General features: G+C 35.2%; 1 protein-coding gene across 4 annotated transcripts in view; it reads right to left on the bottom strand.

The window, feature by feature from the left end:
• Positions 1–16: 16 nt before the first annotated feature.
• Positions 17–21,723, bottom strand: part of IDE (insulin degrading enzyme) — a 55,774-nt gene continuing 34,067 nt past the window's right edge. For 3 of the 4 annotated variants that reach the window (XM_015866935.1, XM_015866934.2, XM_015866932.2), the window contains 10 exons: positions 21,197–21,307; positions 19,579–19,699; positions 17,827–17,918; positions 16,910–17,021; positions 15,697–15,864; positions 13,555–13,827; positions 11,357–11,418; positions 10,541–10,613; positions 9,815–9,882; positions 17–8,714 (listed from right to left, as the gene is read on the bottom strand). In XM_015866935.1, coding sequence (XP_015722421.1) covers positions 8,619–8,714; positions 9,815–9,882; positions 10,541–10,613; positions 11,357–11,418; positions 13,555–13,827; positions 15,697–15,864; positions 16,910–17,021; positions 17,827–17,918; positions 19,579–19,699; positions 21,197–21,307 — 1,176 coding nt within the window. In that variant the 3' untranslated portion in view covers positions 17–8,618. The remainder of the gene's footprint in view (positions 8,715–9,814; positions 9,883–10,540; positions 10,614–11,356; positions 11,419–13,554; positions 13,828–15,696; positions 15,865–16,909; positions 17,022–17,826; positions 17,919–19,578; positions 19,700–21,196; positions 21,308–21,723) is intronic. The other variant, XM_032445423.1, reaches the window with a different exon arrangement.

The raw sequence follows: 21,723 nt of genomic DNA, 5'->3' as shown, positions 1-21,723 counted from the left end.
ATAAAAACATCTCCTGCGTTTTAAAAGTAATTTATTTGTTTTTTCCAGGTTAAGCAGTTGAAGTTCTCCTTATGTTTTTTATCCTTAAGAGTCAAACAAATATGATTTTCCCCATCAGAAAGGAGAAAATCATTTCCATGCACAAGGATGAGATGCACAACTCTTCACATTATTATAGGGAACAACAGCAAATGTTGTATCATAGCACCAAGAATTTCCATTACAGTGTGAAGGAAAGACACCATGAAAGCTTCTCCTCATGGCAAATCCTTTATGCTGACATTTGGGCTCTAAAGCACACTTTTCTAAGCAATTAAACTTTGCATTACAAATAAAACTACCTACAAAAAGTTGATGCTAAGAATTAAACTATGAAAGTTGATTTGTTTTCTTGCATAGCAAATTTTCTTTACACTTTGAAAGAGGTAAAACATAAACATTTAATTCTTCCTTGCCTGGTCTTCCTTTATCCCAAGCTGGCCAAACAACAGGAAGTAATTAGTTAAGATACAGCACGAATCTGAACATTCCTCTGCAAGTTAAATCATACAATCCTGCTCTTAATACTGTAAAGATAACACTATAGAGTTCAATACCTACTGTTACTTACATTGCTTCTGCTTGGCTCTCTACGTTAAAAAAAAAATATCAAGTGCCAGCTGTACAGACCTAGCAAGGGATCAGCATTTCAGATTTGCAGTCGTTTACTCTCTTGCACCGCCATAAATAACACACCCAGTTCTGCTGCTTTGCTCAATCCCAAGATTAGGTGTGACAATAACTTTCAAATAGGCCTATCCCCTACCTGGGGTACAGGAAACCGGTTGAAAATGGCACTAAGTAGCACGCTGTAAGTACTGCAACAGTTCAGATACAATGGAACTTCATTTCTAACAAGAAAGAGGTTGCAACATTTGGCGTTAAACTAAGTGAAAACATCTGTCTGAAGGAGACAATTCCATGTAGCTCAAGGATAGAGCATCTGAGATTGCAAAGGGTCAGCAAAGATGGGACTGTTCTCTCCTGATGATGCCTTCTACCATTCATCTACTTTCAAAACCAGAAAACAACATTACAAATGTAGGGCTGTGGGGTGTTTTTATTGTTGTTGTTTGTTGGTTGAACTCCATCCTCATTACGTGCCTCCCAGCCGTGCAATCCCCCTCCTGCAGTACCAGTCTGTCAGGACTGTACACATTGGTGCCAGTACATCTCTGGTACCATCTGAGGGCACCCTGGCATGTTCACTGAGCCCAGAATGACCAACAGAACATGTAAAAATATTTAAGCTTCCTGATCCTGACTGTGCTTTCCCTTACAGTGCTACTTAACTATGCTATTTAATTAATTAGATGTAACTAATATAGATTTTTACCAATTTAGATAAACAATATCTTGTGTTTTAAATTTACCTTCATGGTTTATGTGCAGTGGCTCCTGGAGAACAGCAGGAGCTCGAGCATCTTTTACTTATCTACCACAAAAGAGCTTTGTAGGATCACTGCGAAATTAAAGCCTGGTCCAACAAAGTACGAAATGATAGGACTCTATTTAATACCTGTTCAATACAAGGCTGAAACCCTAAACCCGGATCTCAGATTAAAGAATGAATGTTTAAAGTATTCCAGGCCTATTAAGCTTTCAAAAAATATTTAAGATTATTTGAAATGACCTGTCAGTTTTTATGCCAGAATCACTGTAAAATATACCTATTTTTTGATCTAGGACTAACTATCAAAATGCTACAGGGTATCACATTTACTCCAGTTGTCTGGTTAGCTTGAGCTCTTCGTTAGGGTTTAATCTCCAAATTATCTCAATTGCTTTCTTCTTCTGTTTTTTTTTTTTTTTTCTTTTTCCTGTCTTTTTAGTAGAAAATGTAGTTCATAATATTCATGAGATTCTGCTACCTATCGTTCTGTTGCTAACAAAGCTCAAAGAAACTTTGACTGTTCAGACACTGCAAGTTGTCCTGAAAAAAGTTATCAGCTCTTAATTATGCAACATTTAAAAGGCCTAATAAAAATGATCAACAATACACTTGTGCATTGGTAGTTTACAGACATTAACACACAAACCCTTTTCACAGGAATTTATAATCTACGCACAATGATATGACAGATAGACATGATCATTAGACAAGAAGAGTAAAATGCCATGCAACTAGCTGCTTTCAACTTATATGCATTATCTTCCATTTCAACATTATTTGTATTGAGTAGCTCACTGTGAGAAAGCACCCAAGATCACTCATACATTTTGTATACACTGAGTTTAATACAATCTTTTGATTTTTAACATTCATAACATCTTAAAACTAATGATGTTTGACATTTAAATTCAAGTAGAAAATCAGAACTACAAGCATTCTTTGTATATGTATTCTTCAAGTTACACAAAGTCTACATGCTATTCCACTCAAATACGCCTTCCAGGAAAAGGCTGCATATAAGGTACATTTTTATTAGGTTACTTACAGCAATCAAATCATGTTGTGCATATGACAGCCAGTCAGTCTCCTGTTATGGTTGAGTAGCACCTGTTTTCAATTTATTTCTGAAATACTTGGTTAAGTCTCCCACTGTGCTGAGCTTTGATAGCAGTCATGTGGCCAAGACATCCTGTGGATGCCACCTTTACATCATGTTACAGATAGAGCTTGCCATGATTTGAAGATGAACTTGAGTAATGAAAAACATCCCAGAACATGCATGCAGCCCGCACTCAGTGCATAACACCGCTAAAGGGACGCTGATGACATTTGCATCTGGTATGACAATGGGAAAAGCCTGGTCCTCTCACTTGGGTCAGACCTGACAATGCACAATGAACTGCAGGCATCTGCCTTAGAAGATGACACAAGGAGCATTGGAACTAAATAATCAGCTTGTGGAGATGCCAGATCCAGTTATAAGTACAGATTCCTGCATTCCTAAAATATTTCTAATGCTGCAGACAATTTCATCTGGAAATATCAATCAAATCTGTGAACTGGGGAATTACCTGTACTGATATTTTCAGATTCCTGAAGCTTCACCCTTAACAGATATGTATGAGTGAATGGTACTGGTATCTCATAGTTGAAACGCAGAATGTCATTTGCAGTAAGCGTTCCTAAGAAATGCTTTGTTTGCAGTATTGCAGCAGGCTTGGAATACAAGTATCAGAAGGCTTAAAGTTACCAGAATGACAAATAGATAAAGGTGGGAGGCACTGAACCCCTTTGATAGCTTATTGACTCCTTTGCTTTACACACATTCACAAATGCAAAAACATGTTGAAACTTGAAGCTGAACCTTTGGACTGAAACCTGTCCTGCTAAACTTACTTCATTCCCAATCAAGTTTTAAAATACCAAAGAAGATATTTGTGAGCATTACTTCTCACAAGTGTTTACATATTTTTGGTGTTTTAACCAACTCCAACACTGCCCTGTGAAGTGCATCACTTCAATACCTAGATGGCATATTCTCAAAAGCTGTGTCCACTAAAAGGCATATATCAAAAACATATCTTTAATGCCAACACTCAGCTGTTGCTAACATTTGTACACACACAGATTTTCTCTATCAGATTTCCCAAAGCGCCTTTTTTCCTGCATGCTCTGAGATGACTCAACCTTAACAATGCCCATTTTCTCTAGGCCATCATTCTCACCTTCCAGGAGCCGAGCAGTGCAGCCTGGAACTCCCTGATTCCTCTGTTGCAACTGTTCTTTTGGCAGAGTACACATTGAGTCCACACCTACCATGGGACACCCATTTGATGCACAGGTGGAAGAGAAGGGACCCTGAGCTCCAGTTGCTGCTCCAGTATTTACCTGCCTGTAATGCCCTACATGACACAGTGGTTGTCACTACAGAAGCAACACAATTCCTTGCTCCCTTCTTGAAAGAGATGCTGGGCAGGCTGTGAAAAGCCATAATGTAAACATGAAGTAGAATGAACCACCTTTTACACACCGAATGGTGGTAAACCCTCAGAAAGATGCAGGATTTGAACTTGGATCCTTCCTGCAGGAGTTTCCCACTGCCTATCCTGGTTAGTTCCTCACTCAACATAATAGTAACCTGAAGTCTACAGAGAGGTTTATACCTCTTTCCACATCTTGCATAAATAGTAAAGAAATCTAATTCTGAATTTTGCATTGTATGACAAAAGAGGGGATCCTAAAAGTTAACAGCAGCAAATGCTCAGCACAGTGGTGTCTACATCCCTTAACGCTTCACTTTCAGTGATGGTTCACGTTGCTGGGGTGCCTGAAAAATATTAATTTAAGCAGTCGAATGTTTTAAATCTTAAAACTCTGTTTATATGCTTGAGCTCAATTAAATGGGTTTAATTATGACATTTCCCATATTACTGTGTCTTTGGCCTTAACCACACTTGCTTCTTTCCATTTGAAATTCAGATTTCACATGTTGTTGAAATTAAATTCTACCATAAACATATGTTATAACTTGCATTTTTGAAAAGTAAGGAGACTCTGAAATGCTTCAGCAGAATCTATACTGGTTAGGCTTCTTTTTAAACTACATGAAAGGTCATAGAATCATAGAGTGGCCTGGGTTGAAAAGGACCACAATGATCATCTAGTTTCAACCTTCCTGCTATGGGCAGGGTCACCAACCACCAGACCAGACTGCTCAGAGCCTGGTCTTTAATGCCTCCATGGATGGGGCATCCACAACCTCTCTTGGCAACCAGGTCAGAAAGGTGCCTAAGCTCTTCATCCTTTAAAACAGTAAAGATGTGTCCTGTACTGTGTAGCATGCAGCTATAATATGAAAACAAAAACCAAAAAAACCCAAAGTATTTCAGAATAGGATTTGAATATCAAATTAGCTATCAGCTCAAGGAAAGGATCCAGATGTAACTGTAGTTAACTATATAAGTTCAATGGTCAGTTATTGAAAAAGCATGGAAAAGTGTATGGATAAAGACAGAATATAAGGATTTTTCACTTTACAGTAGAGCTACAGGGAAAGCATAAGATCCAGCTGAATGGCAGGGAGAAAACACTAGAATCCTGCTGGTCTTGTGTTAAAACAGGAGCTAGAAATAATAAATGAAGTTCAAAAGCTACATAATGATACCTCCACACACTGTGATTACTTGGGAATGCAATAAAATGAATGCAGGAGCTGTTCACGTCAACACACTTGAACAACTGGTCTGAAAAAGCTCAAGTTTTTGGTTTATTTGCTGGTTTGGGTGGTGTTTTTTTCTTGTTTGTTTTTTTGTTGTTTTTTTTTTGCTAAGTATGACAGTCTAGCTATATTTGGATGGCTTGGTTTTGTTTTTTCAGAAAAGATAATAAAGTCAATGTTTTAAGATTTGTAACAATTTGTACTCTAACAATAACAGTGTAGTTCAAGTTTTAGGGACTAATAATTTTCCAGGTAGTTTGCAAGCATTTTATTCCAGTGATGAAATCACCAGCCACTTCTTGCCAAAGCCAAGGATTAAAAAAAACCCATCTCTTCAGACTTCACAGTATTTATTTTTCTAACAGTCACACTTATTCTGTAACTTTCTGCAAGTAATCCTGTGGTGTGCATGAAACGAGATGACCTAAGAATGTGGAATCTCAAAAGCAACTCTGAAGTAAATCTGCACCAGCCAAGATTAAATGTAGCTGTAGTGATGCTCTGTATTTACAATTTCAGATTTGATTATTAAAATCTGGTCTTATGGAAATATTTTTACCTTCATATTATAAAGCCTTCACACTCAGAGAGCAACATAGGTGATCTGCCTTGGAGGTGTGGGATGACATGGGGAAGTCTTTTGAAACACCGTAAAAGTGAATGAGAACAGTTCTCCAGCAATTCTATTCAGCCTAACCAGTCCAAGAAACTGCAAAACTGCATCATAATGTACAGTAAAAGACATTGAAAAATGAGAGATGTAACATTACCAGTATGTGAAAAAAATAAAAAAAAAAAATAGAAAGAAAAGAAAGAAATGGGAAAAAAAAAGAAAAGAAATTAAGAACGCCAAATGTTAAATTCAGATTGTTTATTGTAAACAGAATAACTCTAGCACTCTGTCATACTGGCTGTGTCACATGCACCCAATTCCACATCAACTGCTTAAAATAGCACTTGCAAAAATTACAGTTATGTAATAATAATTTATGGTTTCTTACATAAACTAATTAACAAGCACTAAAATTGAATTACAGTGTATCCTAGGTAGTTTTTTATTGCTTGTAGACACTGCAGCTTTGGATCCATTACGATGAACCCATTAGTATGCCTGAGTTTATCAAAATTTACTGCTATATCAAACTCAGAAACTGTAAAATGCTGGAGAACACTTAAAAGCAGTTAAGAATTGTTGGAAAACTACATGTGTTTCCACATCCAGTCACAGAACTTTACAATTCTACATTTTTTCCTGTGGAAAACGTGATTTGTGAGCTTGTGTTAAGTACACTGCCATTCCAATTTATGCATATAATTTGTTAGAGTTCATAGTACTTCCACTAATATATATTTTTATTATTATTATTGTTTTCACAGAAGCAATTTGATTTTATTCACCAAAAGTGTGGCATGTTCAAATACCACTAATTCCCAAAATATATATTTTTATAATATGTTGCCTTAAGTTTTAATATATATAATACATATAGATTTTCACTAAAAGAAAACTATAAACAAAAGCAAAATGTAAGAATAAAAAGTCCATTTTACGTGGAGGATCCATGAAAAACATGGAGAACAAAGACACCTGTATTGGTTTTGCTTATACCACAGCCGATTTTTTTCACCTCAGGCTACAAAAAGTGCTAGTGGACTTTCTTGTCAACAGGTTACATCACATACTATCATCGGATTTATTAAAGAGATGTTCAAACATATCCTGTTAGCCTTACAAACAACTTAAATGCACTCTATTTATTCAGCTAGTGCACACACAAATAAAGAAAACTTAAAGCCCTTGCCCTGGCAAGCATTCATTTAACTGCCTTCAAAGCCAGCATCACTACAACACTGACTCAACGACAAGAACATCCCTATTGAACATTCCAGGATTCTGACGTACACATACATGACACACATTTAATATCATAGCCTCAGCTTTAGGTTGCAGTAGGAAGCAAACTCTCACTAACACCTCTGATATAGCAAGGGCTCATTACGAACAGATTTTTACACCTTGAGTGCTTTGCATCTTCTATCCTGTCTGAACAACTACAATCAATTTTATGCATTAAACTTGTAAGCAACTTAGTAAGATGTTCCCTTTTTCCATTTAGGAAGTTTAACCTAATTTGCTGTTTCAAGTGGAAGACTACTGCAGAAGGCAGTAGACTCGGTGAAGACTGGACACTGTATTAACATTTTACTAAGTCACAGGATATCCATACAATGTTCCAGCATAATTCTTGATCCTTTCGTTTCACACAACCTTCTCAAAAGGAACAGGAAAGAACATTTTGTGATGCAACCTGAACTGCACACCATTGCCATGACTTCTGCTAACCCGGTATTGCTGTGCCAGAACTGCCCCATCTCAAATGCCTTTTTGAAGGACAAAAAGCACCCACAGAGATGTATCATAGAAATAATGAATCCGATTCCTTACAGGGCCCATATTTGACATTCATTCATTCCGCAGTCAAGAGCTAACTCATGTCTAAAGTTATTTGCACTACTAAGTGCTTGACTGAGACCTAATAACAAGAAAGGCAAATTGTACTGGTGGAGAACTCATGTAGTCTATGCACAACTGAAAACAAAAATGACACCAAATTAAGTATCTTATACATCATATGGAAACAATTCTGAATAACACTGAAAAACTGAAGAGGATATTGATATTATCAAGACAAGACTAGGACAACGCTTTTGGTAACAAACGTAAGTTGGACTGTTGAAGTGTTTCCAGCATTTCACAAGTTTTAATATAAAATGTCCCCAAATTTATATATAAAGATTAAAATCATGTCCATATCTTCAGTTATTTTCTCTAAGATAATTCTCTCACTTATGACTATGTTATCAGTTTCTCTTTTTTTCCCCTCCACTGGTTTTCACCAAACTTAAATAGAAAACATGTTATGTTGATTGCATTAAGGATCAATTTTAAAAAGTCACATTCAACTCAGCACTTCAAAAAATGTGAAACTCTACTTTAAGAAAAATTGTTGACCCCATCCCATTCTTTTCTCACCCTCCTCCAGTTCCTAGGCAGATTATTTTTGGGCTGCTAAACGTTGATTGTTTTTCAGGAATAGTGAGGATATTTCAAGCAATTGTTTGCTCCAGAAGCTTATTTTATCAAAATTCAAGTTTGAAGGGGTGCACTATTTCAAAAATATACTGCATCTACAAGTTGTTTTTCATTATTACTATTATTATTGTTTCAGTTGATTTTGGTTTTCAACAGGTTGTCTGTAATATAAATGACACATGACCACAACTGATTTTTCTATACTCTCTATGCCTAACACACATCTAACGTCAAATGAACCAGGAAGGAATTTGGGACTTTCATAATGGACAGAACCATTTATCCTAACAGTCTTTAATAATTTTGTTCATCATGAAGTCCCCTGAAACCACATCAGTGCTGATCATTTGCATTTCTTCATCCATTGGGGCTCTTCACAGTTTTGCAGCCATGAAATTGATATGTGGTTTCACCAGTGGAAAGAGTGGCAGACTGCGCTTGAACTCTGTCATATTTTCAATCACGCTTGGCTGCAAAGAAGCGTATGCAAGAAAGTCTGCTCAATTATCTTTAATCAGAAGAGTGAGAAATTCCCCACTAGTTATTCTGCAGCTACATCAATATATACATCTGTCTTGTTTTCTTTCAAGCAGTACTAATGATTCAACATTTCATTATTACAGAACTTCCCCAAATAAAGTGGTATTACTTCTGAAATGAATGGTTTAATATCTACTCCAAATAATTTAAAACAATAACTGTAATGCAGTGATTGCATTATCAGTTATGTCAGGTAATTTAGAAAATGCAGAGCCAAGTTCATAAAAATAACAGCAATTCAACAATTTGGCATTTGTAGCTGCTGCAATAAAAGTCACCTTTTAACACTTACGTCAAAACAACAAATATATCCATATTTAATTCATACAGAAATTTCCACCACGGTGATTATCTCACCTATAAACACTGAGTAAGAAGAGCACAGACCAACAACAGTACTGCAAAAAGAATCACCTACTGGGACAAACACATTTCTTCAAGCAATTTCATTTGAGGCCCAGGAATGGCCCGATGTTATCATATCTACTCACACAAACGGCAACACTGTGAGTCTATAATATCTGTATGAACAGAATTTGCCAAATTGCTTCATTCTCAGGGTATATTAATCCACAGACACAGAAATATTTCATCCTCTAAGATCATGACCAGATAGTTAGGTATGGGGTTCTCTTTTCTGAACAGATCAGAAGTTTACTGATGCATATCCATCCTTCTCTTGGCACATCACACATTCTAACACAAGCTCAGATAATCATAATCTGTATTTTAATCCATAGTGTAGACACTCAGTAGAGCTATCTACTTCTATTAGTTTTCATTTCAACTGAACAGAAGAAACAAAGTTAATAGCACAGACTGTTTTAAAAAAAAAACTATAGAAGCCTGTTATTAAAGGTAACCGTGCACACGTAAAAAAGAAAGAAAAAAAAANAAAGAAAGAAAGAAAGAAAATCAACCTGCAAAAGTATAAATGTCAAGAAGTTTGTATTCTCTCCCTGTAAACTTATCCAAAAATTCTGCACTTTATTAAAGAAAGACTGGGATTTTATGTGTTGTTTCTTTTTACCTGTGGTAGTGGTGGTGCTGGTGCCAAGTTCACATCATTTTGGCATGGAAATTCTCCAACAACAGGGCCTATTTAACATCATCAAAATTAATTCAGAACCACAACTCAATCAGTGCCTTTCACATAGCGAATTGGACACATCAAGACATAAAACACAGGACAGTGATTTTCAGGTAACTATAAATAAGATTTTCTGAAGATTTTGTTTTTATACTCATAATTACCTTCAGTAATACAAGCAGATTATTCCTTGATTTTACTTGAGAACACATGCTGAGGCAGTGGTTTTTTGTTTGTCTGTTTTTTTTCCATTCTGGCATTCCTGGAGGGTTACTTTATTTTTGCTTTTTCTTTTAGAGTGCTTGAATAACGAATTAAGGACATTTTCTGATTGCAAGGAAAGCAATCATTTTATTGACAACTGCAAATTCTAACTTTGGGGTTTTAAGCGTGCTTCAAAATATTTTGTTTTGTAAAGAAGTTCTATTTAATGATATTGATATACTTTATGATGGCTGAAGAACTTGTCCACAGATGTCAACTAGAAAATCTGAAGCACGTATGTGAAGAAAATCTAAAGAAGAAATATTTTTTCTTCTTCAAGGCATGTAATCTCCAAAGCTGAATTTTTCTGGAAGTACATTTATATAACATGACAAGAGTATTTTTAACTATGACTTGCTTCAACACAAACTGATTAAATACTATATTCAGCACAGTACTTACAAGAATCCATTTCCCTTGCAAGGACATGTACTGAAACCTTGTGTCTTCTGGGAGCATCAATTGCCAACAACACCTAGAGTAAACAATATCAATTATTACATTTGTGAAAAGTATCAGTCACAGACATATGAACAGAATGTCTAAAAGAATGACATTATTTACATATTAATTTAAGCTCTAATATGAGGGTGAATTTTAAGATGTCCCTTAAAATATTAAAGGCAACCTGTACATTTAATCATTTTAGAATCAAGTTATTTACAAAATTCATGTACTGCCTGGGACTGAAAGCCTTCAAAACAGAAACCCCAGAAGTAACAAATTCAGCTATAAACTACCAAAGTATCAGGAATACCACCTAAAATCCTAGCAAACTTTCAGAAGTAAGTAAGCTTAGTACCCCTGAGCACAGTTATTAATCATAGCAGGACTAGCTCACTAATCTAGACATTTCTACTCTGGAGTACTGGTTAATCATTTACTGAGCATTACTGTAAGTAAAAAAGTATCAGATCCCACAAACACAGCACATGCAAACATGCTGAAGTTATCAAGCTACTGAAATCTCATTTGCTAAGTTTACTTTGCTGCGTATCTTCACTCATGCTACCATACTGTGAAAAACACATTAGGGTTCACTGTGTCATTGAAGTAGCAATCAGTTTAGATCAGTAAGATTGGATCTCTAATACAAATAAAAGATAATGCAAGAATGACCCTGGCCATGAAATGGATAAACATAGATAGATTACAGAAGGGAAACAATTTTGAATGACATCTCTTTCCAAATAGTATTCAGCTACATGACTAACTTACCTTGTAGAACTGTATGATATCATCCTTGGTCAGGGTCTTGAGATACGCAACTTCAATGTTATCTGCACAATAGTAAAAATTAGAACAAGTCTGCAAATCACAGCTGGTCATTAGCACACTAATCCCAAGTATTTATTCTTTCCTGTAATTAACTGCAAGTGCTATGCTTTTCATTCTTAACTTAAAAGCTAACACTTGTACCACCAGAAGTGTCAATGGAAGATTGGAAGAAAATTATACTTCAACTAACATCCATTGTGAATGGACTTAATAAAAAAAAAAACAAAAAAAAAAACTGCTTGAAGAATACTGATTGCATTGTATATTATTCAGAAGCTAAAAAAAATGTGTCTACTTTTCTGTCATCTCCAAATCAGGGTTATGTATTTCTAATGCAGACTGCAGAGTTTTTATTAACAATTAGGAAAGATGGCATGATTTTTTTCAAATACACATGAAGAACAGTGACAGCCTACATCATATTTCTTAAGGAACAATCACCTTTCAGATATTTGATGGTACGTGCATCTCAGTAGCTACATCAGATTACATAAAATCAGTTGTAATAAACTAATAATTTAATATCACTCGAAGATGAGAGTTTTTACTGTAGGTATGCTTACATTTGTTAGGATTTGCAGATAGGTCAAGAAAGAAATGTGTGTAAAAGAATACGCAGCTAATAAGTTGGTAAAGCACGCTGAAAGAAGTTCAGATGAAGTTCTAAAGGGAGGTAATTAAAATATCATCAAAACACGATGATGACAGAATATTCTAAAATCTCATGTAAAACAGTAGAAGTAATAATGATGTTAAAACCTAAAAAACTTTTTCACTTCTTAAGGCTGGAATACGCATTTCTGATTTGACAAATCTAGTCACTTGAGAAGCACTTAATGAAATCAAATCCCCAGCGGGCAGAAGGGAATTAAAGATATAAAACTCAAGAGGAATAGTAAGTTTAGTGGAATTTAGATGTGAAAGATATAGCTCCAGTTAGCAGTAAGAAATTCTAGAGAGAGAAGATGAATCCAAGTAGGATAAAAACAGCAAGACTTAAAGCAGAGAAAAAAAATGAATTATTTCATCAGATACAAAATGTACTCAAAGGGTTTAAGTTTTCAGTTCTTAGACTCAGCCATGAAATCTTGTCAGTATCTCATTCTCTCAAAACCAAGCCAGACAACAACTTGAAATGTTTCATTATTACAACAGTTCAGTTGGTCTACAAAAAAAGACTACTTGCTATGAAAGGCTGACACTCCACATTTAAAGCAAAAGAGAAAGTCACGATACAGGGTGAGTCTTATGTAGGCAGCATATTATGCATTGGAGATGGAAAATTATAGCTTTAAATAAGAGTTGAGACACGAAAATGTGATGAAAGAAAGGCTGATCTACATCTAAATCTGTAGGTTGTGGTTTTTTTTAAGTTAAGAAACTAAAATCATTTAAGTGTTGATTTTTCTTTCTTCATAGAAGACATTTTAGCAAGTATATAGTGAAAAAAACAAAAACTAGATTTAAAACTCCTATCCATTACCTTTTTCAGTAAGAACAGCAAGAGCTGGATTTCAATCAACCTTGTAGAAGCTTATAACCATCCAAGCTCTGTGGCTTAAAAAAAATAATTCATGCTTCTACCATGCCTACTCTAAGATGAGACAGGTCGTGTGTTGGCAAGGAAGACTGTTGTTGCCACTGTCAATGATTTCGTCTCACTCTCACAACGCAGATGCACAATGCAAATAAGATTTGTATTAATGTCTACACTGCCAGGAATGTCAAAGTGCATTTGAAGGCATCTCAGTCAAATACTAGGCACAGATGTAATACAGGTGTTTGAACATCACAGAAAGAAATTGAAGCTTATACAAAATCAACACTTGCATTCAAACCTCTTCCAATCCTTGACCTACTCCTCATCTCACAGAGGATTAAAAGAAAGAACAGAAAGTCAATGAAATACTTGTTGTTTCCATCATATAGTAAACATCAGGGAGCAGGATTATCCTCTATTACTAAAGGCTCTACTGATGTGAGAGCATAGGCTGCACAAATGAGGCACTTTCCTCAGGTCATAATCAAGAAATGTAACCTACAGGACTGAAATCACAAAAAATAAAGAAATTAAGCAAAGACTAGAAATGGATCTAAACTACAGCATTGAAATTTAAGGGAATTATAATCTTTCTTACCTCTGTCAAAGTTATACTGCTGAGAAATTATTTCTCCCCAGTATTTAGCACACTCTGCAGACAGCTTCTTTGGTTTGTCTAGACGACGAATTGCTAAAGCTTGGATGTGTTTTTGGAAGGCCTCTTCTGTCATATCTTCTATACATTTCTCCATAGTCTTTAAGAATGCTTCAACTCTGCTTTCTAAATAATGTGGTGGCTTTTCTGATTGGATAATAAATCGCAGACCCTGTATGCCGTTCGCCCGACGAGGACCACTGAACACAATGTAACCTTAGCAAAACAAGAATAGTAACAGATTTAAAGAAGTCCCTTGTTCAAGCATTAAGTATGTATGCCAAACATGGTAGTTTTGATAGGGATGTGAAAGAAATGAAACAGACTAACAAAGAACAAAAGAAATTCTGTCATCAGTATTGGGTAATCAAGTTGTACTATAGTGCTTAAATGGACTCAACAACAGGAACTTACTATTTTTCCATAAAGTCTAATCTGAATTCACTTTGCACTATTTCTTGTATCTTAACAACTCGATAGAAAGAAACTATTCCTCTTATTTCTACTTGTAGCTTTAGCTTATGTTCCTTAGGAAAGGCTCAGACAAGTTTTACTCCAGTTCTTGTAATAAATCTGTCACATTTCAGTAGTCCTATAGATATTGTTTTATACCTCTCAAATAATTCCTTGATTCTGTGTGTCAAAACTGGACATCCTTATCTGAAGAGCACAGAAATACTGTGAATCTTGAAAGCTCTTTTTTTTTTTTTTTTTAATCTTTCCCAGTGTTTCTTTTAGAGAGCAGCTTGACACTGCTCATGTATGTTCTGCATCTGATCCACGGTAACCGAGTGATTGTTTTCTACTGGCTACCTAGCCAGTTGTTTTCAATCTTGTGTCTGAGCTGTTGATTATTCTTGCCAAATGTTCCCATCAAATTGCATCTTATCTGTATTCAAGCCATGTTTCCAAAATGTCAAACTAAGTTTGAATTCTCATTCTGTCTTCCCACACACTTGCCTCTTCTCCCATCTTAGTAATCTGAAGATTTAGTAAGCCTAAACTCTTCTATCATCAAGAGCATTTTAAATACTAAGTAACACTGGATGACAATAGAGAACCATTCTTACTAATTTTCTGATCACGACCTTCCATCCAAACGTGAAGCTTCTTCAATTTAGGTGCTCTCTCTAGCTTGTTTGAGAATGTTACACATCTGTCATACTATGAAGATGAGACCCATAACAGCACCATTACCAGCCGGTTAAACCATTTGGGTCCTGCCCTATTTTCAAGAGATGTCTAGATTGATACGATGTGGGTGACTCTTCTAGCAGCTCACAAGAAGTCTCATCTTGCCTGATCTCCGTGGTAATTCATAACACTGTAATGGTACTGATGTTCCTTTTCCATTCAGTCATTATACTGAAACATCCCTCTGCCTCTCACCTTTGAAAAATAACAAATAAAAAACTAAAACAAACAAACAAACCAAAACAAAACAACCCTAAAGACCTGATGTCTTTAAAACCTACTTATTAATATTTCAGTCCTGCAAACTGTTATGCATGTCCTTGTCGTTCTGTGTTATGGAAGAGCCTGACTAGTATTCAGTCTTACTGATTCAGGTAATGACTGTTTATTCTTCGTAGTGGACAGCTGTATTCTTAACATGCCTGAAGTGCATTTAGGACTTCATTAGTATTGCAGCTTACCATTACCCATGCAGCTGTATTCTTGAGCTAGAGGTTGTAAATCCTCAGACACACTTGGAAATAGGATCAGAAGCAGAAAAGACTAAATTGCTGCTGATTCTTTAACAAAATCTAAAATTTAGGAATTGATCTTTTCTCCTTCTGGTAAAAAAATTAAATCTGCACAGTTGTTCTGTTGTTGATTTTAAACTAGGGATGATTTCAGATATTTAAGACTTATCTTAAGAATTAGGCTTGCTTATTCTCAGTTTAGAATGTGTGAACAGTAACATTCCTTTGAGTCATCGCAGTTGAAATGATTTGCATTTACCATGTGTCCTTTAAATGGCATTCACTGAACAGGGAAAAAACACCTCATCATGTTTCATGCAAGTGCGTGAATATGCTCGCCTGGGTCTATCCAGACAATAATCACTATGGGAATACTTACCTAATTGCTCCTTAGTGCGCAGGGTATTGAAGCATGGTTCTGAGATAATTTGACAAAAGAGCTCCAAAAACATATTCTCAGAAGTGCTCTGCATATCTGTCTGGTAATATATTTCAATGCCACAATTGTTATGTACTTCATTTCTCTGTTGATACACAAACCATCCCTCTAAAAGAGGAAGATAAAACAGTTAGATTACAGTAAACAGCTACTGTTTACTTTAAAAGCATGTTTTTTTTTTTCTATTGTCCAGTATTAAAAATGGTCTATCATTTGTGGAATCCAATTAAAATAAATGGTTTAGGAGTTTTAAAGCAGAATTTCCACTAACAGATCATGCACATCTTTTGAGAAACAGGCAAAGAAAAGACTATCTTAATACATCAATATAATGTAGCTTGAACACATCAGAAAGTAGCTTGAAGCTTGCTGCTTCTCAAGCAAGTATTTTTGGAACTGGAGTTCCAAAACTGCACTACCTTGAATGTAGTTTCTAAAGACAAACTTCATAAATGTTTTGTGAACATTAAAAATAATTACATATTTAATAACAACCATTTCCTTCAGTTATATGGTGGTTTCCACAGGCTGCTGATCAGCTATGGGTAATTGACTTTGGCTGCATAGCCAAAACTGTCATCATTCCTGTATAGCTCCCAAGAATTCCTTGAAGCTCATCTCTTAAATGTAACATCTTCCACACAAAGGAGGTAAAATCATAAAAGCACTAAGACCAAAAGAAAATATATCAGAAATAAAGAATATATACTTGTGTAAAGCTTTTATTTTTCTGAATAAGTAAGTGTTTTTTGGACAATCCTTCACTGAATGTTCAATTAATTCCTAAAAGTGGTCAAACAATGATGCTGACTCAGATATGTACATTGCATGTAATAGACAGTGTGAGAGAGAAATCTTATTTCCATAAAGCATACAGAGTGAATTAGGACTGAAGGTCAACTTATGCACATGGATTAATAATCAAATCAAATAAACCAGAAAAAAAATATATATACATTTGAGTATAACTTTACTTGCATAACAAAACCACATCCTAATTTACTACATCTGCAGTTTAAAATAATTTGAAATTAATCTGGTTTTGAAACAAACTCCAAGCAACAGAGTATTATTCATCTTAAAACACCATTAGCAGACCAACAGCCTTGATTTTATGTGCATCAAAAATTTCTAAGTAAATCATTTAACTTACTGTCAGGAAGTTGCACTTCTCTGTATCTCACAAGCTGACTGGGAAGGAGTGGTTTTGTATGAGCGTGCTCAATAAGAGTGTCCTCAACCATTTGCATAATTCCTAGTGCAGCCTTGAAGAAAAAACACAAGAACTGAACTTCCATATACAAGTGTGTAAAAATCAGGAAGGAAAAAAAAGCTCTATTTTTTCCCCTCATTATTAACCAAATGCTACCTGCATTCAGCAGTCACTAGCAGTGCTTTTAACGTCTCCTGTTGGTGAAACATCATAGAGCTATTGAAACATCTTATGAGAAATACCGCTGTGCCAGCCTTCCAAGGATAGAATGTAAATATGTGTATGTTTTACATACAAGAAAGGTATCGGGTGTTGGTTTTGTACATACTTTCAAATATTTGGTTAAATTTCCTATACAAGTACAACTGTAACTATTTTTGTTGAAGATAAAACAAACATTTTCTGTTTTTTACTCCCAAAGACATAACATGGTTATTTTCCATGGGCTAACATTGCTCATGGAAATGCTTTGTACAAAGCAATTCATTTAGCAGAATCATGGATTCTTGAAGCTTTGTTAGTTAGCCTGGTACTTATAAATGGAATAGCAGGATCTATAGTACATCATTCTTTATGCAGCTTGATCACATTACAGAAATAACATCCAACACAGACTTCAAAATAAGCTGTTTTTTATTAAATTTCCAAGAGCAATACAAGGGCAGTACTCAGCCTAATAATTCTGAAGTGGAAAAAATGACACCATGATAGTCCCATAAAGATAAAAAGTACAAAATCAAATTATGTAATCATATTTGACAAAGCTGCTTTAAGGTCTGAGAAAGTTAAACTAGCCTTTCATTTTTAATGCTACTTTTAAATAAAAACTGTGCTCTTAAAGAAAGTATCACACCAACCTGTTTTGTTATATTGCCATGGAGAAGAGCTTCAATGTGTAACCGTGACAACAGTTGAGATATAAAGGCCTTGAGGCGGGGAAGAGTGACATCTAGAATGGATATGAGGACAGTTAAATCAATTACATGCATTTTTACATTAAGAAGTTACCTAACTCATTACTAGGTGTAGTATATTTCTTAGAGGAGCAAAAAGTCACTGCCATAAAAAAAAAACAACAAACAACTGAATCTCTGCTTATAAATGCAACACTGGAAAGCTTCCACATCTAAATAGCAGTGCTCATCATATGGCTTGCTTTGCTTAGAATTCACATATTGTCTGACCCAGATTCCAAAAAGAGAAGGGAAAAAAAGAGCCTTCTGAAGTCTTCTTTCCAATCATTCCAAGAAAACATTCATTCTCCAGAGAAAATAATAGCAATCATTTAGGTGATGTTGCAAAATAAAGCCTAAGCTATTAACTAAACAAGAAAAATGTAATTTATAATGTTTGATAAACACACTGTACGTTTACCATCTTGATAAAAAAATGACCAACTGAAACAGTGTTTTGATGCTATCCTTGCAATAAATAATACACAAGAAAAATATTTTTGCAATATATCCCAGAGTACACACACACACGTTTTATGTTAGCCTACCTTTGTTTTCATATATAAATCAAAATACATCAACATACAGAATCAGCGGAATAAGAGAGAGAGGATTGGATGAGTGGATGAGATGTTCTTCCTAAAGTCCACAAATACATTGTTAATTCCCCAATTCTACATGAACCCCTGCTCCTTTTTATCTTAAATGTGCATAACAAAACCTTCAAAAAAGCAATTGGTCCTTTTATTTTTGCATAATCCTAATCTTTACTTGCACTCCAAATAAGTAGTTCTATAGACAAAAAAAAAAAAAAAAAGATGAGTTGCTTTGAAGGAAAGAGGATGTCAGGAAAATAAAATTACACATCATTCCCTGTATTTCAAGCATATCTCCTGCAGTGCTAAACAGACATCATTCCAGTCCGGCATTCCATTTTTAACCACTCTTATGCTGAATCGAGTAAAATCAATTTTTATAAAGATGACTTAGAAAAGGAACAGAACATTTGTTTGGCTTTGAAATTCAGCAGTCATTAGGCTGAACTCACTGCCATGAAAACTGGCATCAGCTTTCACATGGACTTCACAATCTCTAAGGTGCCTGCAATCATTCAAGAGACCATACAGCTAAACATCTGCATTTCTATCTTGGAGCAATCCTGTGGAAAAACTCATGCACCTCTGTGCAGCTGGCTTCAGGCATATATTGAAGCAATGTCAAGCATTAGAACTTCAGGCAGAATGTGCCAGTCTGATAAGAATGTGTATTCTGAATCAACCTCCTCAAATAAATACGAAAGCCAGATGTTCTTCTTGAAAACAGCATCTCAGTGTATTTTGATGAGGTATTACAAAATATTTTGCAAACAAGCCCAGTAATGGCCTTTTGTTATGACACAATAAGATATAGGTAAGGGTTATTCAGCTAATATTAAAATCACACAGGCTCACATCCACAAAGTCAGTGGGGTACCTTAGCATTTGCAAGAAGCTGCATCAGATTAATGGCAGAGTAAGATCAAACTGAGTTTGTACCTTTGCACAGCCATTTGCATGACCTATTCAACATTCCAGAAACTGGAGGGCATCTTCCATAAGAGAAAAAAAAATTAAAAACAACAACAAAAAAACACCTCTAAAATTGGAAGAACATTACCATCAAGAGCTTCCTTCAATTCATCTTTGGTCCAAGCAACTTCTGTCATCAGGAGTCGAAGATAATACATTGCATGCTGGTGAGGCTGTTCAGCCCTGAAGTTGTTAAGTGATCTCATGTACTGAAACAAAACAATTATAAATTCAAATTAACGAGCTCCAGTCCTACACATGAAATATCAACTCTGTACTTCCAACTTTGTGTATCATCAAATAAGTACTTTTTGAATGCCAACAACTTTCTTTTGCCTGTTAGCGTGGTTTTAAAATTGGTTTAAGTCATTTTAGTAATAAGGTAATATCATGAGGCTACAGATTAAGCAGTTATTGTAAACATTGCTTATGGTACAATTAAACCAAACTTCTCCATCAAATTAATGGCTGCAAGTTGAATTGTTGTAGACTAATCCTAAATAAACACCAAGATGAAGTTGATGTAAGTAGGAACTACACATTCTATGATTTAAAAACAAAAAAACAAAAAAAAAAACTGACTAGGAGACAAGGTTTTTTTCTAACCATTCCAGCCGAGGGAAAATGCAGATTCATCTGAGAAATTCATTGCATTCTTAGCTTAGATAAAAGCATTATAAGAGAATAATCAGCGAGTCCACTCCAAAGGAATTTTCCCAGTACACTTGCACCTTTGCAAAACAAACAAAACCTTTTTTCTCCATAAGAAGAATTGCAAGAAGAAACTAATAGTTTCAGCAAGTTGAAAATCAGAGATGCTAATTAGCACATCATATCCATTACAGGAGAAAAGTAGCTCATGTCAGATCACATGGGTGAGAAAGAGCAACTGTTAAGTTAGTGAGGATCCATCCCTTTCTGCTCCAAACAGAAAAAAAAATCTGTTGCCTATCTAATCTGTCGTTATTTTATACAAATCATACAATGAAGTCTACAAAACATGCATAAATACAGACATATAGCTTAAGTGAACTGTAAAGACAGAGAGAAACAACTCGAACTAAAAGAAAATCACCCCAAACAGATCACTCTCAGACCCAGTTTGTTTGTTGTTGTTGGGAGTGGACTCGTTTTAGCTTTACATTTGTCATACCAGTTAAAACCTTCTAATTTATATTCAAATGTACAGAGATTAGTCATTAAATTTAGGAAGATCAGTTTCCAGAAGACAACATGTATTTAAACAACTGATTACTTTTGCACTAAATGGTCTTGAGCCAGGAGCAGAGCTCCTCTTCACCTCTAGGGAGAAGAAATATTGCAGATCTTCTCAACACCTCCCCTCCCCCCTTCATCCTATGTCAAGATCAAATTGGAGACTTTCTAAATTGTAAAACAATACATGATTATTTTATTTTTTTTCTCCTTATTGATTTCTACTCTTATCAAAGCAAGCTGCAATCTCTTAGTAAACTGCAAGGAAGACTGACTGGAAGTAGATTCAAGAGCTATTTTAACTTAAGAATGTAATACAGATACAATGGGAAACTTGCAGATACAAAAAAAACCAAAAAAAAACCCAAAAAGCTTCCAGAGTCCCAGTCAGACAAAATTTAACTTGGACTAGATGGATAATTAACCCTCAAGATTACACTTCAAGTCAAATGTTAAATTATTCTAAGGTGTAAATTTTTCATGTATCTTACCGCTTCCTTGATAATTTCAAATCTTTTTTCATCGATCTCAAAAGTAGCCATTTTCTCAATGATCTTCTTGAGCAAGATATGCTGCTTGTCATTATAACCTTTCACAGAGAGCTATGGAAAAAATGCATAATTAGCTTTAAATGCATAATATAAAAAAGAAAACAACTACTGAATTTCACATGACTCAATGAACAACAAAATTTTGTGTATTTGTGCAAGAGTTATGAATGCAGAGAATCCATGTAAAACTAGATGACGTAACCAAGTTGTTCTCAAAATAAAGATCCTTAGCATTTATAAGTATTGAATTCAGTTAGTAAACAACAAGCTCAGAGTACTGAAGTGGTTTTACTCCAGGTTTAGCATGCCAGTAAAGAAGTTAGATTCACAGCCTTCTGCAATTGTCCCCAGTCTACATTTAATCCTGTTTCATGTTTATAGTTTTGAGCAACAAGACATTTTATGTAAGTAGAATTAAGCAGTAGTCCTAGAAAGGAGGTACTGCCAAGGACTATGCCATTTATAAT

This window comes from Coturnix japonica, chromosome 6 (genome assembly GCF_001577835.2).
Source record: "Coturnix japonica isolate 7356 chromosome 6, Coturnix japonica 2.1, whole genome shotgun sequence".
Lineage (NCBI taxonomy): Eukaryota > Metazoa > Chordata > Aves > Galliformes > Phasianidae > Coturnix > Coturnix japonica.
The sequence above is the reverse complement of the archived record's forward strand: the minus strand, read 5'-3'. Positions and strand labels throughout refer to the sequence as shown.